At 42.1% G+C, this 18,306-nt stretch overlaps 1 protein-coding gene and 1 long non-coding RNA gene across 7 annotated transcripts in view; one reads left to right on the top strand and one right to left on the bottom strand.

Annotated features, from left to right (window-relative positions):
* LOC118553433 (uncharacterized) overlaps positions 1–18,306 on the bottom strand; it is a 254,539-nt gene that overhangs the window by 14,673 nt on the left and 221,560 nt on the right. The window lies entirely within an intron of this gene.
* The window catches only part of LOC118553409 (sulfotransferase 1C1), a 48,609-nt gene that overhangs the window by 12,643 nt on the left and 17,660 nt on the right, over positions 1–18,306 (top strand). Inside the window, exons 1-3 of one of the 2 annotated variants that reach the window (XM_036120437.2) lie at positions 8,467–8,530; positions 10,066–10,266; positions 12,420–12,548. In XM_036120437.2, coding sequence (XP_035976330.2) covers positions 10,095–10,266; positions 12,420–12,548 — 301 coding nt within the window. In that variant the 5' untranslated portion in view covers positions 8,467–8,530; positions 10,066–10,094. Of the gene's footprint in view, positions 1–8,466; positions 8,531–10,065; positions 10,267–12,419; positions 12,549–18,306 lie in introns of those variants that run through there. The other variant, XM_036120428.2, reaches the window with a different exon arrangement.

Below are 18,306 nucleotides of genomic sequence, written 5' to 3'. Positions count from 1 at the left end.
TTTTTTGGAACAGTTTCAGAAAAATAGGTATTAATTCTTCTTGAAATGTTTGCTAGAATTCCCCTGGGAAGCCGTCTGGCCCTGGGCTTTTGCGTTTTGGGAGATTTTTGATGACTGCTTCAATTTCCTTAGTGGTTATAGGTCCGTTCAGGTTTTCTATTTCTTCCTGGTTCAGTTTTGGTAGTTGATACATCTCTAGGAATGCATCCATTTCTTCCAGGTTATCTAATTTGCTGGCATAGAGTTGCTCATAATATGTTCTTATAATTGTTTGTATTTCTTTGGTGTTGGTTGTGATGTCTCCTCTTTCATTCATGATTTTGTTTATTTGGGTCATTTCTCTTTTCTTTTTGATAAGTTTGGCCAAGGGTTTATCAATCTTGTTAATTCTTTCAAAGAACCAGCTCCTAGTTTTGTTGATCTGTTCTACTGTTCTTTTAGTTTCTGTTTCATTGATTTCTTCTCTGATCTTTATTATTTCTCTTCTCCTGCTGGGTTAGGCTTTATTTGCTGTTCTTTCTCCAGCTCCTTTAGGTGTAGGGTTAGGTTGTGTACTTGAGACCTTTCTTGTTTCTTGAGAAAGGCTTGTATTGCTATATACTTTCCTCTTAGGACTGCCTTTGCTGCATCCCAAAGATTTTGAATAGTTGTGTTTTCATTTTCATTTGTTTCCATGAATTTTTTTAATTCTTAATTTCCTGGTTGATCCATTCATTCTTCAGTAGGATGCTCTTTAGCCTCCACGTATTTGAGTTCTTTCCGTCTTTCGTCTTGTGATTGAGTTCTAGCTTCAAAGCATTGTGGTCTGAAAATACGCAGGGAATGATCCCAATCTTTCGGTACTGGTTGAGACCGGATTTATGACCTAGGATGTGATCGATTCTGGAGAATGTTCCATGGGCACTAGAGAAGAATGTGTATTCCGTTGTTTTGGGCTGGAATGTTCTGAATATGTCTGCGAAGTCCATTTGGTCCAGTGTGTCATTTAAAGTATTTATTTCCTTGTCGATCTCTTGCTTAGACGATCTGTCCATTTCAGTGAGGAGGGTGTTAAAGTCCCCCACTATTATTGTATTGTTGTCGATGTGTTTCTTTGCTTTTGTTCTTAATTGCCTTATATAATTGGCTGCTCCCATGTTAGGGCCATAGATATTTACAATTGTTAGATCTTTTTTTTGGATAGACCCTTTAAGTAGGATATAGTGTCCTTCTTCATCTCTTATTACAGTCTTTGGTTTAAAATCTAATTTGTCTGCTATAAAGATTGCCACCGCAGCTTTCTTTTGGTGTCCATTAGCATGGTAAGTGGTTTTCCACACCCTCAATTTCAATCTGGGGGTGTCTTTGGGTCTAAAATGAGTCTCTTGCAGACAGCATATCGATGGGTCTTGCTTTTTAATCCAATCTGATAGCCTGTGTCTTTTGATTGGGGCATTTAGCCCATTTACATTCAGGGTAACTATTGAAAGATAGGAATTTAGTGCCATTGTATTGCCTGTAAGGTGACTGTTACTGTATATTGTCTGTGTTCCTTTCTGGTCTATGTCACTTTTAGGCTCTCTCTTTGCTTAGAGGACCCCTTTCAATATTTCTTGTAGGACTGGTTTCGTGTTTGCAAATTCCTTTAGTTTTTGTTTGTCCTGGAAGCTTTTTATCTCTCCTTCTATTTTCAATGATGGCCCAGCTGGATATAGTATTCTTGGCTGCATATTTTTCTCATTTAGTGCTCTGAATATATCCTGCCAGTCCTTTCTGGCCTGCCAGGTCTCTGTGGATAGGTCTGTTGCCAATCTAATGTTTTTACCATTGTAGGTTACAGATCTCTTGTCCCGAGCTGCTTTCAGGATTTTCTCTTTGTCTCTGAGACTCGTAAGTTTTACTATTAGATGTCGGGGTGTTGACCTATTTTTATTGATTTTGAGAGGGGTTCTCTGTGCTGCCTGGATTTTGATGCCTGTTTCCTTCCCCAAATTAGGGAAGTTCTCTGCTATAATTTGCTCCTGTATACCTTCTGCCCCTCTCTCTCTTTCTTCTTCTTCTGGGATCCCAATTATTCTAATGTTGTTTCATCTTATGGTATCGCTTATCTCTCGAATTCTGCCCTCATGATCCAGTAGTTGTTTATCTCTCTTTTTCTCAGCTTCTTTATTTTCCATCATTTGGTCTTCTGCATCACTGATTCTCTCTTCTGCCTCATTTATCCTAGCAGTTAGCAACCCCATTTTCAGTTGCACCTCATTAATAGCCTTTTTTTATTTCAACTTGGTTACATTTTAGTTCTTTTATTTCTCCAGAAAGGGTTTCTCTAATAACTTCCATGCTTTTTTCAAGCCCAGCTATCTTTAAAGTCATGATTCTGAACTCTAGATCTGAAATCATACTAATGTCCGTATTGAGTAGGTCCCTGGCAGTCGGTACTACCTCTTGTTCTTTTTGTTGAGGTGATTTTTTCCATCTTGTCATTTTGTCCAGAGGAGAATAGATGAATGAGAGAACAAAATGCTAACAGGGTAACAACATCCCCTGAAAATATACTCTAAACAAATCAGAAAAGACCTGAAGCAGTGGGAAAAGAAAGGGAAAGAGAGAAATAAGAAAAAGAAAAAAAAAAGAAAAAGATAAAGATAAAAACAAACAAAAACAGAGCAAAACAAAAAAAAAAAACAAAATGTGATCAAATATGATCGGGCTGGTATATAGATCAGTGCCACACACTAGATTTTGGGTGTATTTTGGTCTGTTAGAAGAAAGTGCCTCCCAAAATTTTAAAGAAAGAAAAACTTATATATGTACAAAAATAAGGGTTGATATGATGAAGGGATGGAATATGACTGTAAAGATGAAAATTATAAAAAATTTTATAAAAGGAATTGATAAGAAGTTGTTGGAAAAAAGAAAGAAGAGGATTTAAAAAAAAAAGGGAGAGAATGTGATCAGGCAGGGGAGTAGAAAAAAAACATACACTAGAGATTTAGGGTATATTTTGATTTGTTAGAAGAAACTATCTCAAAATTTTAAAAAGAGAACAACTTATATATATATTCCAAAAATACGGGTAACTACTATGAAGGGATAGAATATGATTCTAAAAATGAAAAATAAAAATGTTTTTTAGAAAAGGGATTGATAAGATGTTGGTTGAAAAAGGGAAAAAGAAAAATTCAAAAAAAAAAAAAGACAGTTAAAAAAAAATTAACTTTGAAAGACTAAAGAATCATGGTAAAAAAGCCATGAATTCTATGTGCAGTATTCCCCTAGCGCTGGAGTTCTGCCGTTCTCATTGATCAGTAAACTTGGTCTTGGCTGGCTGTTCTTGCTGATCTTCTGGGGGAGGGGCCTGTTGCCGTGGTTTCCAAATGTCTTTGCCGGAGGCGGAATGCCCCACCCTTGCCCAGTCCGGGCTAAGCAATCTGCTCGGGTTTGCTCTCCGGAGCTTTTGTTCCCCGCAAGCTTTCCGCACAGCCTCCTGGGCGGAGAGCGAAAATGGCGGCTTCCCAATCTCCGCTCCAGTGAAGCTGAGAACTTGGGGCCCCACTCCTCAGTGCGTCCCCAGAGAAAAGCAGTCAGTCACTCCCTTCTCCCCAGTCTCCGGCTGCATTCCGCGCTCACCCGGCCTGTGACCGAGCATTTCTATATCTGGCACCCGACCCCGTGTGGAGTCTCCAAACCCAGCAGATCCCTGCGGTGCGCTCCTGCACCTTTCCTCCCGGAGGAAGAAGGTGAGTCTCCCCGGATCTGCCGCTTGTTGTGTCCCTGCTGGAGGAGCAGTGGCCCGACTGTGCCGCGGATCACGGTTTATGGCAACCCCGAGCTGAGAGCCCGCGCCTGGGCTCCGTCTCTGCAGCTGGCTTCCCCGCTCCAATACCTGGGAGCTCTGCCACACTCAGGCACCCCTGGTCTTTCTGTAACCCCGAGGGTCCTGAGACCACACTGTCCCACGAGGGTTCCACCCCCTGCTTAGCCACCGGAGTGACGTCCCTCAGCGGAGTAGACTTCTAAAAGTTCCGATTTTGTGCTCCGCGGCTCTATCACTTGCCAGAAGCGGCCGACAGAGGCCCCTCCCCCCTTCTACCCTCCTAAATATCGCCTCGGATTCACTTCTCCGCACGTCCTACCTTCCAGAAAGTGGTCGCTTTTCTATTCAGAGAGTTGTTGCTACTCTTTTCTTTGATCTCCTGTTGAGTTTGTAGGTGTTCAGAATGGTTTGATCCCTATCCAGCTGAGTTCCTGAGAGGAGACGAAATCCAGGTCTCCTACGCCTCTGCCATCTTGCTCCACCCCCCTTATTTTATTTTATTTTATTATTATTTATTTATTTTGAGAGAAAGAGAGCATGCACAAGAAGGGGGAGGGGAGAGAGAGAGAGAATCTCAAGTAGACTCCATGCTGAGCTTGGAGCCTGATGCAGGGCTCAGTCTCACAACCCTGAGATCATGACCTGAGCCTAAGTCAAGAGTCAAATGCTTAACCAACTGAGCCACGCAGGCATCCCATGATTGACATTTTAAGTTGGTAAGGGGACTCAAAATTGTTGGGAAACTTGTAAATAATGTCCTCCCATAAGATGAAGACAAGATTCTCTTCTCATAAAAATCAGGCAGCACAGCCAGGCAAGCCCAGTTGGTGTAAAGACAGTGGTGGCCATATGGCCAAGAGTTTAAGGTGTCACTGCAGGAAGGAAGTCCATTTAGGAGTCCATGTACTGCCCTGTAACTTAAGGAGCAAAGATTTTAAAAGACCACTGAGGCATTCAGTAATGCCAGAGCTCTGTGGTGGTACGGGAGGTAAAATTTCCATTGGTTGTCCTATAGGAGAGCCCAGGGCTGTGTTATATTGGCAATAAGATGAGATCCTTAATCTGAATGGTGTCAGGAGGGCTGAATGCGGCAGGACATACTTAGAAAAGCAAGATTATCTGCTCTGCAGTGATGTGCCTGGTGGGTATAGCAAGCAGTAGGCTGGTAAAAACATCCATATATGTAATAGTGAAGCAGGTAGTGCCACTGACAGAGGCAGTGGTCCTATGAAATCAGATTACCAGTGGCTGAAAGGGTGGTCCCCTCCCTGAATGGAAACATGACCAGACCGTTTCCAGTGTTTGGTTTAGGAGTGTAATTTGCAATTCAAAACAATGCATTTTGTAAGGGCTGCCATAAGTATAGTGCCCTGCAGTGGGCCCAGACCACTATGGCAGCAGCTCCCCCATGACCTGCAGAGACATGGGAGCAATAAGGAATGTGGGAGTGGTAACTATGACAGGCTGGCATGGTGGAGCTGAGGAGACCCCAGGATTGATGGGGGGGAGCTGGTAAGCTATAGTTTTGTGGTGGAGGGTGGAGCCTGCAGAGTTGTTGGTAGAGTCAGAAGTTGAGAGCCCCAACTGGCTGGTGACCTGGATTAGGCATCTGCCTTGTGGTTAAGTACAGCCTCTGGTGTGGTCATTTGTATGTGCTGAAACAGGGGTAACCTTCATTGTGACTGGTCCCTGAGCAATGTCCCTCCAAATTAAGGCATGCCAAATAGGATAGCCTTGAATGTAAAAAAGTCCAGCTGCCACTGGCCTGACCAAACCAGAGACCGTTAGCAACTGCCCATGAGTCACAAAAACTCTAGAGAAGAGGACTGTCATGGGCAACTCACTCTGCATGGCAATTTGTACCACCAGGAGCTCAGCAAGCCATCTCTGATAACTGTGGTGCTGCCGGCAGGATGGCACACTGCTGCTCTCCAACTGAAAAGGAAATTCATAAAATAAATGGTAGGGCTGGGGAAATCACATAGACTGGAGCCAGAGAAGCAAAGCAAAGGAAAATGTGAAGGAGAGGCTAAGAGGTATGAAGACAGAATCAGAAGGTCAGACATAAAGGCATGTTAGTTCCACAAGGTAAGAGCAAAGACAATGGGAGAAAGACAATATGTGAAGAGCTGAAAATGTTCCAAAATCTATGAAACTTACAAATCCTTGATATCAAATGTACAAGTTCCAGGAAAGATGAATAAGAATAAATATAAGTTTAGATATTGTCCCAGAAATTTGAGAACACCAGATAAAACAATATTTTACAAAGTAGGGAAGAAAGACATATTAGGAGGGGGGAAAAAGAACTATTTAAAATACCAAGATTTCTTGGTAGCAGAAAGAAACCAGAAAACAATAAAATGAGTAAAGTTGAAAATAAAAGGCTAGGAAAATGTATACCTGGAAAATACTATCTAAAAAGTGGCTACTATTGTGGTCATTGGTATCAGACACAAAAAACTTTTAAGAAAAAAGCAATATCAGAGATAAAGGTGGCATTTCATAATAACAAAAGGAAAAATTTACTCAGAAGGTTAAACTTTTGAACTAGAATGCACTCATTAGCAGATTCAAAGTACAAAGAGTAAAAATTGAGAGAAATACAAGAAATCTTAGTGGCTGTTCTATTCCATAAATGTTGAACCAGACAAAGTAGAGTAAAGCTACTGAAGACTCTTAATAACACAAATATCACACATGAGCAGAGAAATGAATAAATGAGCAGACTTCATTGAATATTGACTCACAATACAGTGATGAGAATAAATCAGCAAGAGCTACTCAAATGCTCTCCTGCATAAGCATAACATCATTAAATAGTCCATAGTCAAAGTTCCCCAACTGTCCCAAGAATATCTTGTTTTACAGTTTTTTTTAATTGAGATTAAAAAAAAAAAAAAAAGACCCATTGATATGCTATCTGCAAGAGACTCGTTTTAGACCCAAAGACACCCCCAGATTGAAAGTGAGGGGTTGGAAAACCATTTACCATGCTAACGGACACCAAAAGAAAGCTGGGATGGCTATCCTTATAACGGACAAATTAGATTTTAAACAAAGACTATAATAAGGGATGAGAAAGGACACTATATCATACTTGTCTGAGCTGCTTTCGGGATTTTTCTTTTTCTCTGAGACTTGTAGGTTTTACTATTAGATGTTAGGGTGTTGACCTATTTTTATTGATTTTGACGGGGCTTCTCTGTGCCTCCTGGATTTTGATTCCCATTTCCTCCCCCAAATTAGGGAAGTTCTGAGCTATAATTTGCTCCAATATACCTTCTGCCCCTCTCTCTCTTCTTCTTCTGGGATCCCAATTATTCTAATATTGTTTCATCTTATGGTATCACTTATCTCTCGAATTCTGCCCTCGTGATCCAGTAGTTATCTCTCTTTTTCTCAGCTTCTTTATTCTCCATCATTTGGTCTTCTCTATCACTAATTCTCTCTTCTGTCTCATTTATCCTAGTAGTTAGAGTCTCCATTTTGGATTGCACCTCACTAATAGCCTTTTTTATTTCAACTTAGTTAAACTTTAGTTCTTTTATTTCTTGAGAACCCTTTCTCTAGTATCTTCCATGCTTTTTTCAAGCCCAGTTAGTATCTTTATGATCGTCATTCTGAACTCTAGTTCTGACATCTTACTAATGTCTGTACTGATTAGGTCCCTGGCAGTCGGTATTGCCGCTTGTTCTTTTTTTTGAGGTGAGTTTTTCCATCTTGTCATTTTGTCCAGAGGAGAATAGATGAATGAGAGAACAAAATGCTAACAAGGTAACAATGACCCCAGAAAAATATTCACTAAACAAATCAGAAGAGACCTGAAACCGGGGGGAAAAGAAAAGGAAAGAAAAAAAAAGAATATGATTGGGCTGGTGAATAGATCAGAGCCACACACTAGATTTTGGATACATTTTGGTCTGTTAGAAGAAACTGCCTCCCAAATTTTAAAGAAAGAAAAACTTATATATGTACAAAAATAAGGGTAAATACAATGAAGGGATGGAATATGATTGTAAAGATGAAAATTATAAAAGACTTTATAAAAGGAATTGATAAGAAGTTGGTTGAAAAAAGAAAGAAGAAAAAAGGAGGGGGAAGAATGTGATCAGGCAGAAGACTAGAATGAAGCCATACACTAGAGATTTAGGGTATATTTTGGTCTGTTAGAAGAAACTGTATCCCAAATTTTAAAGAAAGAAAAAATTATATATATACAAAAAATAAGGTTAACTACAAAGAAGGGATAGAATATGACTGGAAAAGTGAAAATTAAAAAAGATTTTAAAAAATGAATTGATAAAATATTATGTTGGTTGAAAAAGGAAAGAAGAAAAATTTTTAAAAATAGTAAAAAAGAAATAAAGAAAATTTAAAAAATTAACTTTGAAAGACTATAGATTCATGGGGGAAAAAGCCATGAATTCTTTGTGCAGTATTCCTGTAGTGCTGGAGTTCTGCTGTTCTCATTGATCGGTAAACTTGGTCTTGGCTGGCTGTTCTTGCTGATCTTCTGGGGGAGGGGCCTGTTGCCATGGTTCCCAAATGTCTTTGCCTTAGGCAGAATTGCCCCTCCCTTGCCGGGTCTGGGCTAAGCAATCTGCTCGGGTTTGCTCTCGGGAGCTTTTGTTCCCTGCAAGCTTTCCGTACAGCTTTGGAGGCTGAGAGTGAAAATGGCAGCCTCCCAACTGCCACCCCGGAGGAGCTGAGAACTCAGGACCCCGTTCCTCAGTGAGCCCCCAGAGAAAAACAGTCGGTCACTGCTGTCTCCCCGGTCTCCGGCCGCACTCCATGCTCACCTGGCCTGTGACCGAGCGTTTCTATCTCTGGCACCTGACCCCGTGTGGAGACTCCAAACCCAGCAGAGTCCTGCAGTGCACTCCTGCAGTGCTCCTTCCGGGGGAGGAAAGGGAGTCTCCCCGGATCTGCCTCTTGTTGGGTCCCTGCTGGAAGAGCAGTGGCCCAACTGCGCAGAGGATCTTGGTTTATGGCAACCCCAAGCTGAGAACCCACTCCTTGGCTCTGTCTCTGCAGCCGGCTTCCCCACTCCGATACCTGGGAGCTCTGCCACACTCAGGCACCCCTGGTCTTTCTGTGACCCCGAGGGTCCTGAGACCACACTGTCCCAGCAAGGGTTCCACCCCCTGCTTAGCCACTGGAGCGACGTCCCTCAGTGGAGCGGACTTCTAAAAGTTCCAATTTTGTGCTCCGCGCCTCTATCACTTGCCAGTAGTAGTGGCTGATGGAGGCCCCCTTCCCCGCCGTCTATCCCCCCAAATATGGCCTCGGATTCACTTCTCTGCACGTCCTACCTTCCAGAAAGTGGTCGCTTTTCTGTTCATAGAGCTGCTGCTCTTCTTTTCTTCGATCTCCTGTTGAGTTTGTCAGTGTTCAGAGTGGTTTGATAACTATCTGGCTGAATTCCTGGGACCAGATGAAATTAAGTTCTCCTGCTCCTCCCCCCCAGGATTACTCTTAAAACTAGAAATGCTGTGGTTGGATTTAATGTGCTATGTTTCTATAATAAATGTAAGATTTCAAGAAACTGAAACACAATTATCTGCAAAGGGAATGGCTATGGTATCCCATGCCAGTGGGGGTTACTCCCCCAAGCAAATTGGTGTTACCTCTTCAGCTAGCATATGTTGCTCTCCAGCCAGGGATTTGGAGCAGGGAGTGACATCTGGAGCTATGGATGCACAGAGAGACTTTCATGTAATCTAGATCTGAAACGTTTTGATGTCATTGTGTGGAAAGGGAACCCTAATATGTGTTGACTTCTGCCCCACCTGCTCAGTGACTTGTGTCAGCTCTAGAGCTGTCTGGGTCACATGTGATTTTGCCTACCCACCTGCAGCCTGCTTCAGTGCTGCTTTGTAGATGGCCAGCCTAAGTGCTGATTCCATTCTGGTCCTCTCTCACTGCTCAGACTTGACAAGGACCTGTGAGCTTAGAGGTCTTCTGACCTGGTCCCCTCCTGTCACTCAGTCCTCAGGCCATCTCTAACAAGCCCATCAAAACCCATCTGGTCTAGCACATCTCCCAGTGTGCCTTCCTCTGAAATACGTTCATCTTTATCATCCTGACACCCTGAAATGAAGCTATTGAAAACGCTTCTGGCTCCCCCTGTTTTGACTTCTCTCACTTAAATTAACATTGAGCACTGTAATGAATGCCCACTACACCTCTCCTAACTTTCTCAGAGAATATTTTTCTTGACAGGAATGACTGTTTTGAGCATTGACACAAGCATACCTTTCTTTTAGGCATCTGTCTGGTAAGCCCGTGTAGAAAGATGTCCCTGGAAGAAATAAAAGATCTCCAGCTGGTGGGAAAATACATACAACCAGAAACCAGGGAAGTGAATGGAGTTCTTATGACCAAGATAATCAGTGATAATTGGGACAAAATCTGGAATTTCCAAGCAAAACCTGATGATCTCCTCATTGCATCCTATGCAAAGGCAGGTAGGTTTGGGAAACTGGCAGTGGGGAAGCCAGCTGTAGAGGAGTGGTGATGCCTGGAGGGGCATCCCTATTTTAAAAATGCAGATTTTCACCAGGGCTGACCCTGGGAGAAATGAAACCAGACTTGCTTCTGAGCTCCAATCCCCCAGGATCCAAGGTCCTCCTGTTTACTTAGGTAGAATCCCAGATCCTCAAAGGACTGAATGAATTACAAGATTATTTAAAAGCAGAGTCTAAGAAATTATACAGAGGTTCTCACAGTAATCTTGCCAACCCAGCCACTCTTGGTTCCCATCAGCCAAGCAATCTAGGAAGTGAGCACATCCCTTGCCCATAAGAAGCATCTCTTAGTGGGGGGACACCAATGTGGAAATGAAGGCTTTCACCCTAATACGAAACATTCTAATAGCTTTGGGTCCAACACCCACACAAGTACAGTGGGAAGGATCTGGGAAAGGGGAGGTGACACTTACCAGGATCTTATAAAATGAAGAGGAGGCTGTGACAAAAGTGAGGGTCTGCAAGGGCAAGGGGTTGCGAGGCTTGTGCAGGGGTGGAGGAACAAAGACTATCCTAACCGGGGAGGCCAATAGAACGACAATCCCCCTGCAATACCTGCATTTGTAACATCAAGCCATGCGACCAAGTGAGGTGATGAACTTGAAGCTGTAACCAGTTTGGGAAGGTCTCTCACTGGCCATTTAACTCCGTAAGAGGAACTCTCGGTATTCATAACCAGAAAGATTTCAGAAAAGAGTCAGTTCACCACATTCTTCCAACCTTCCTTGGGCTGTTTCTGTCCTCTGTGTCTGGGAAGTCGCTCCTTAGCCTCACTTTCTTCTCAGGATTTAGCATTACTTAAAACTAGGGCAGGCACTTCCTGTCAGCAGGGCTCAATTCTTCAAGAATCTCCTTTTCTGTCTGGTTTGCACTGGACACTTCTTGTTAGAACTGAACTTGAATTTGCATTGCACCTCAGAGCAGGAATTTTTCAGCTCACCTTTGAAATTATGCAGTCAATCCCAAAGCCCCTCAGGATGGTCCCCAAGTCTCCAGCCTTATTCCCTCACCTCTCCCACCACCTCTTAGCCCCTGTGAGCCCATTTACACTTACCAATTCGGAAATGTGACTGTCTTTATCCTGGTTCCTGAGGCCCCCCCTGCCTGGGAGCCTGGGATGCCCTGGCTTCTTAATGCAGATGAACATTCCAGTCCTGTTTCGACTCTTCACTCCAAAGCCACCATCTGAACTCAGCCTTACTGACCCCTTCTGCACCAAGTTGGCCCTCCTCCTCCGAACTCCTGTAGCCTGTTGCACATCCTTTTTGTCTCTAACTGTACACTGTTCATCTTCTAGTTATCTGTGTATATGTCATATGTATCAGTGAGCAGCAGGTTTGACTAAGAGCCAGAGAGACACCAAATATTTTTGGTGGAAAAAGGAAAATGGGTATCTGGGGGACAGTGAGCACAGTCTAGCTCTTTACTGACCTATATGTCTATTTGCACTCCTCTTCTGTGTCCATTAGGATTTAATTTGGCTACAAGTGTCAGAAAACCCAAAAGAAAAAGCAGTCTGGAGATTAGCAGTCAGGGCTGAAATGGTGGCTACATTGATCATCGAAGACTCTGGCTCTTTCTAACTTTCTGCACACATTCCAAAAAGCAGCAAGAGGGTAGGAAGGGAGGAATAAGGTCGTGTTCCTTCTCTTGAAAGACAACTTCCCAAAATGGCATGGCCCCATAATGCAAGAAAGACTGGAAAATATTACCTTTGAGGCAAGTAGCTATATGTCCAGCTAAAAATTGATTAATTTGAGAAAGAAAGGAAGAATGGATATAAGCTAGGCAAGAGGTAGTCTCTGTCCTAACTTATCTCCTCCAAAAAGATTGTAAACTTGTTAGGACAGGGACAGTGGTTAATTCATCTTTGTATCTCCCTACATTCATTTGATTCAATACGCATTTGCTCAAACTACATTTACTAGGTGCAAAGCCCTATTTGAGGCACTGGGGATTAAAGAGGAGGTGATAAGTGAGCTGATTCCGCTTAACACTCAGTATATGTGAATTTTACTGAATACATAAATAATCAAGGAAATGAATTAAATTGTGCAGTGAGTGGATGAAATTGACAATAACTAATGCTCTAGGCACAACCTGGACACAAGAGATTGTGGACATGATCCAAAATGACGGAGATGTGCAGAAGTGCCAGAGGGCCAACACCTTTGACCGGCATCCTTTCATCGAGTGGGCTCTACCCCCACCCCTCAACTCAGGTAAGTTTCCCCAAATAAAACCCATGAGGCTGTAACTAAGACCCATGACCACTGTGCCCGGTCAGTTTGCACCTGAAAAGAGAATTGTTTCTATAATCAGCCTTCTGGAAAATATTTCCAAAGGACACTGGGAAAGAGGTAAAGGTGAATGTACTCACTTCAACTGGGAAACAAGACTTTTAAATCTATCTTCTAAAATATATGTTTGGTGAGCATGAGAGAGCACATTCCCTACTAGTGATTGGGAATTCAAGAGTGATGATGAATGTGTAACACAGAGAAGGCAAGGAGAGGACTCCTAGCATCCAGTGGTTAAGAACCATATTCCTCTGGGAGAGGTGGAGCAAGATGGCAGAGGAGTAGGAGACCTGGATTTCATCTCCTCTCAGGAATTCAGCTGGATTCATTCTGAACACCTACAAACTCAACAGGAGATCGAAGAAAAGAATAGCAACGACTCTCTGAACAGAAAAGCGACCACTTTCTGGAAGGTAGGACGTGCGGAGAAGTGAATCCAAGGCGAAATTCGGGAGGATAGACAGCGGGGGAGGGGCCTACGTCAGCCAATTGTGGCAAGTGATAGAGCCCCGGAGCACAAAATCGGAACTTTTAGAAGTCTGCTCTGGTGAGGGACATCACTCTGGTAGCTAAGTGGGGGGTGGAACCCTCGTGTGACAGTGTGGTCTCAGGACCCTCGGGGTCACAGAAAGACCAGGGGTGCCTGAGTGCGGCAGAGATCCCAGGTATCGGAGTGGGGAAGCCGGCTGCAGAGACGGAGCCCAGGCGCGGGCTCTCAGCTCGGGGCTGCCATAAACCGTGATCCACGGCACAGTCGGGCCACTACTCCTCCAGCAGGGACCCGACAAGCGGCATATCCGGGGAGACTCCCCTTCCTCCCCCCGGGAGGAGCAGCGCGGGAGCGCACCGCAGGCATCTGCTGGGTTTGGAGACTCCACCCAGAGTCGGGCGCCAGAGATAGAAATGCGCGGTCACAGGCCGGGTGAACATGGAGTGCGGCCAGAGACCGGGGACACGGGAGTGACTGACAGCTTTTCTCTGGGGGCACACTGAGGAGCGGGACCCCGAGTTCTTGGCTCCTCCGGGGCAGAGATTGGGAGGCCGCCATTTTCACTCTCCGCCTCCAAAGCTGTACGGAAAGCTTGCAGGGAACAAAAGCTCCCGAGAGCAAACCCGAGCAGATTACTTAGCCCAGACCGGGCAAGGGCGGGGCAATTAAGCCTCCTGCAAAGACATTTGAGAACCACGGCAACAGGCCCCTCCCCCAGAAGATCAGCGAGAACAGCCAGCCGAGACCAAGTTTACCGATCAATGAGAACGGCAGAACTACAGCGCTAGGGGAATACTGCACATAGAATTCATGGCTTTTTTACCATGATTCTTTAGTCTTTCAAAGTTAATTATTTCTTTTAACTGTCTATTTTTTTTTTTGGATTTTTCTTTTCCCCTCTTTCAACCAACATCTTATCAATCCCTTTTTTTATAAAACATTTTTATTTTTCATTTTTAGAGTCATATTCTATCCCTTCATAGTAGTTACCCATATTTTTGGCATATATATATAAGTTGTTCTCTCTTTAAAATTTTGAGATAGTTTCTTCTAACAGAACAAAATATACTCTAAATCTCTAGTGTTTGGTTTTTTCTACTTCCCTGCCTGATCACATTCTCTCCCTTTTTTTTTTCTTTTTTTTTTAAATCCTCTTCTTTCTTTTTTCCAACAACTTCTTATCAATTCCTTTTATAAAATTTTTTATAATTTCCATCTTTACAGTCATATTCCATCCCTTCATCATATCAACCCTTACTTTTGTACATATATAAGTTTTTCTTTCTTTAAAATGTTGGGAGGCACTTTCTTCTAACAGACCAAAATACACCCAAAATCGAGTGTGTGGCACTGATCTATATACCAGCCCGATCATATTTGATCACATTCTGGTTTTTTTGTTTCTTTGTTTTATTCTGTATTTGTTTGTTTTTATCTTTATCTTTTTTTTTTCTTTTTCTTTTTTCTCTCTTTCCCTTTCTTTTCCCACTGTTTCAGGTCTTTTCTGATTTGTTTAGAGTATATTTTCTGGGGACATTGGTACCCTGCTAGCATTTTGTTCTCTCATTCATCTATTCTCCTCTGCACAAAATGACAAGATGGAAAAAATCACCTCAACAAAAAGAACAAGAGGTAGTACCGACTGCCAGGGACCTACTCAATACAGACATTAGTATGATGTCAGATCTAGAGTTCAGAATCATCACTTTAAAGATACTAGCTGGGCTTGAAAAAAGCATGGAAGTTATTAGAGAAACCCTTTCTGGAGAAATAAAAGAACTAAAATGTAACCAAGTCACAATCAAAAACACTATTAATGAGATGCAATCAAATATGGGGGCGCTAACTGCTAGGATAAATGAGGCAGAAGAGAGAATCACTGATACAGAAGACCAAATGATGGAAAATAAGAAGCTGAGAAAAAGAGAGATAAACAACTACTGGATCACGAGGGCAGAATTCGAGAGATAAGCGATACCATAAGATGAAACAACATTAGAATAATCGGGATCCCAGAAGAAGAAGAAAGAGAGAGAGGGGCAGAAGGTATAAGGGAGCAAATTATAGCAGAGAACTTCCCTAATTTGGGGAAGGAAACAGGCATCAAAATCCAGGCAGCACAGAGAACCCCTCTCAAAATCAATAAAAATGGGTCAACACCCCGACATCTAATAGTAAAACTTACGAGTCTCAGAGACAAAGAGAAAATCCTGAAAGCAGCTCGGGACAAGAGATCTGTAACCTACAATGGTAAAAACATCAGATTGGCAACAGACCTATCCACAGAGACCTGGCAGGCCAGAAAGGACTGGCAGGATATATTTAAGGCACTAAATGAGGAAAATATGCAGCCAAGAATACTATATCCAGCTAGGCTGTCATTGAAAATTGAAGGAGAGATAAAAAGTTTCCAGGACAAACAAAAACTAAAGGAATTTGCAAACACGAAACCAGCCCTACAAGAAATATTGAAAGGGGTCCTCTAAGCAAAGAGAGAGCCTAAAAGCAACATAGACCAGAAAGGATCACAGACAATATACAGTAACAGTCACCTTACAGGCAATACAATGGCACTAAATTCCTATCTTTCCATAGTTACCCTGAATGTAAATGGGCTAAATGCCCCAATCAAAAGACACAGGCTATCAGATTGGATTAAAAAACAAGACCCAATGATATGCTGTCTGCAAGAGACTCATTTTAGACCCAAAGACACCCCCAGATTGAAAGTGAGGGGGTGGAAAACCATTGACCATGCTAATGGACACCAAAAGAAAGCTGCGGTGGCAATCCTTCTATCAGACAAATTAGATTTTAAACCAAAGACTGTAATAAGAGATGAGGAAGGACACTATATCATACTTAAAGGGTCTATCCAACAAGAACATCTAACAATTGTAAATATCTATGGCCCTAATATCTATGGCCCATGGGAGCAGCCAATTATATAAGGCAATTAAGAACAAAAGCAAAGAAACACATCGACAACAATATAATAATAGTGGGGGACTTTAACACCCTCCTCACTGAAATGGACATATCGTCTAAGCAAAAGATCAACAAGGAAATAAAGACTTTAAATGACACACTGGACTTGAATAGCAGTGGTGAGAGTGGACATCCCAGCCGCGTTCCTGATCTTAGGGGGAAAGCTCTCAGTTTTTCCCCATTGAGGATGATATTCATTGTGGGTTTTTCATAGATGGCTTTTATGATATTGAGGTATGTACCCTCTATCCGAACACTCTGAAGAGTTTTGATCAAGAAAGGATGCTGTACTTTGTCAAATGCTTTTTCTGCATCTATTGAGAGGACCATATGATTCTTGTTCTTTCTTTTGTTAATGTATTGTGTCTCATTGATTGATTTGAGGATGTTGAACCAACCTTGCAGCCCAGGGATAAATCCGACTTGGTCGTGGTGAATAATCCTTTTAATGTACTGTTGGATCCTATTGGCTAGTATTTTGGTGAGAATTTTTGCATCCATGTTCATCAAGGATATTGGTCTGTAATTCTCCTTTTTGATAGGGTCTTTGTCTGGTTTGGGGATCAAGGTAATGGTGGCCTCATAAAACGAGTTTGGAAGTTTTCCTTCCATTTCTATGTTTTGGAACAGTTTCAGAAGAATAGGTATTAATTCTTCTTTAAATGTTTGGTAGAATTCCCCTGGGAAGCCATCTGGCCCTGGGCTTTTGTTTGTTGGGAGATATTTGATGACTGCTTCAATTTCCTTAGTGGTTATAGGTCTGTTCAGGTTTTCTATTTCTTCCTGGTTCAGTTTTGGTAGTTGATACATCTCTAGGAATGCATCCATTTCTTCCAGGTTATCTAATTTGCTGGCATAGAGTTGCTCATAATATGTTCTTATAATTGTTGTATTTCTTTGGTGTTGGTTGTGATCTCTCCTCTTTCATTCATGATTTTGTTAATTTGGGTCATTTCTCTTTTCTTTTTGATAAGTTTGGCCAAGGGTTTATCAATCTTGTTAATTCTTTGAAAGAACCAGCTCCTAGTTTCGTTGATCTGTTCTACTGTTCTTTTGGTTTCTGTTTCATTGATTTCTGCTCTGATCTGTATTATTTCTCTTCTCCTGCTGGGTTTAGGCTTTATTTGCTGTTCTTTCTCCAGCTCCTTTAGGTGTGGGGTTAGGTTGTGTACTTGAGACCTTTCTTGTTTCTTGAGAAAGGCTTGTATTGCTATATACTTTCTCTTACGACTACCTTTGCTGCATCCCAAAGATTTTGAACAGCTGTGTTTTCATTTTCATTGGTTTCCATGAATTTTTAAAATTCTTCTTTAATTTCCTGGTTGATCCATTCATTCTTCAGTAGGATGCTCTTTAGCCTCCATGTATTTGAGTTCTTTCTGACTTTCCTCTTGAGATTGAGTTCTAGTTTCAAAGCATTGTGGTCTGAAAATATGCAGGGAATGATCCCAATCTTTTGGTACCGGTTGAGACCTGATTTGTGACCTAGGATGTGATCGATTCTGGAGAATGTTCCATGGACACTAGAGAAGAATGTGTATTCCGTTGCTTTTGGATGGAATGTTCTGAATATGTCTGTGAAGTCCATTTGGTCCAGTGTGTCATTTAAAGTCTTTATTTACATGTTGATCTTTTCCTTGGATGATCTGTCTATTTCAGTGAGGGGGTTGTTAAAGTCCCCCAATATTATTGTATTGATGTCAAAGTGTTTCTTTGCTTTTGTTCTTAACTGCCTTATATAATTGGCTGCTCCCATGTTAGGGCCATAGATATTTACAATTGTTAGATCTTCTTGTTGGATAGACCCTTTAAGTAGGATATAGTGTCCTTCCTCATCTCTTATTACAGTCTTTGGTTTGAAATCTAATTAGTCTGATATAAGGATAGCCACCCCAGCTTTCTTTTGGTGTCCATTAGCATGGTAAATGGTTTTCCACCCCCTCACTTTCAATCTAGGGGTGTCTTTGGGTCTAAAATGAGTCTCTTGCAGACAGCATATCATTGGGTCTTGTTTTTTAATCCAATCTGATAGCCTGTGTCTTTGATTGTGGCATTTAGCCCATTTACATTCAGGGTAACTATTGAAAGATAGGAATTTAGTGCCATTGTATTGCCTGTAAGGTGACTGTTATTGTATATTGTCTGTGTTCCTTTCTGGTCTATGTTGCTTTTAGGCTCTCTTTTTGCTTAGAGGACCCCTTT

Source organism: Halichoerus grypus, chromosome 10, assembly GCF_964656455.1.
Source record: "Halichoerus grypus chromosome 10, mHalGry1.hap1.1, whole genome shotgun sequence".
Classification (NCBI taxonomy): Eukaryota; Metazoa; Chordata; class Mammalia; order Carnivora; family Phocidae; genus Halichoerus; species Halichoerus grypus.
Note: the sequence above shows the minus strand (reverse complement) of the source record. Positions and strands in the feature narration are given on the sequence as shown.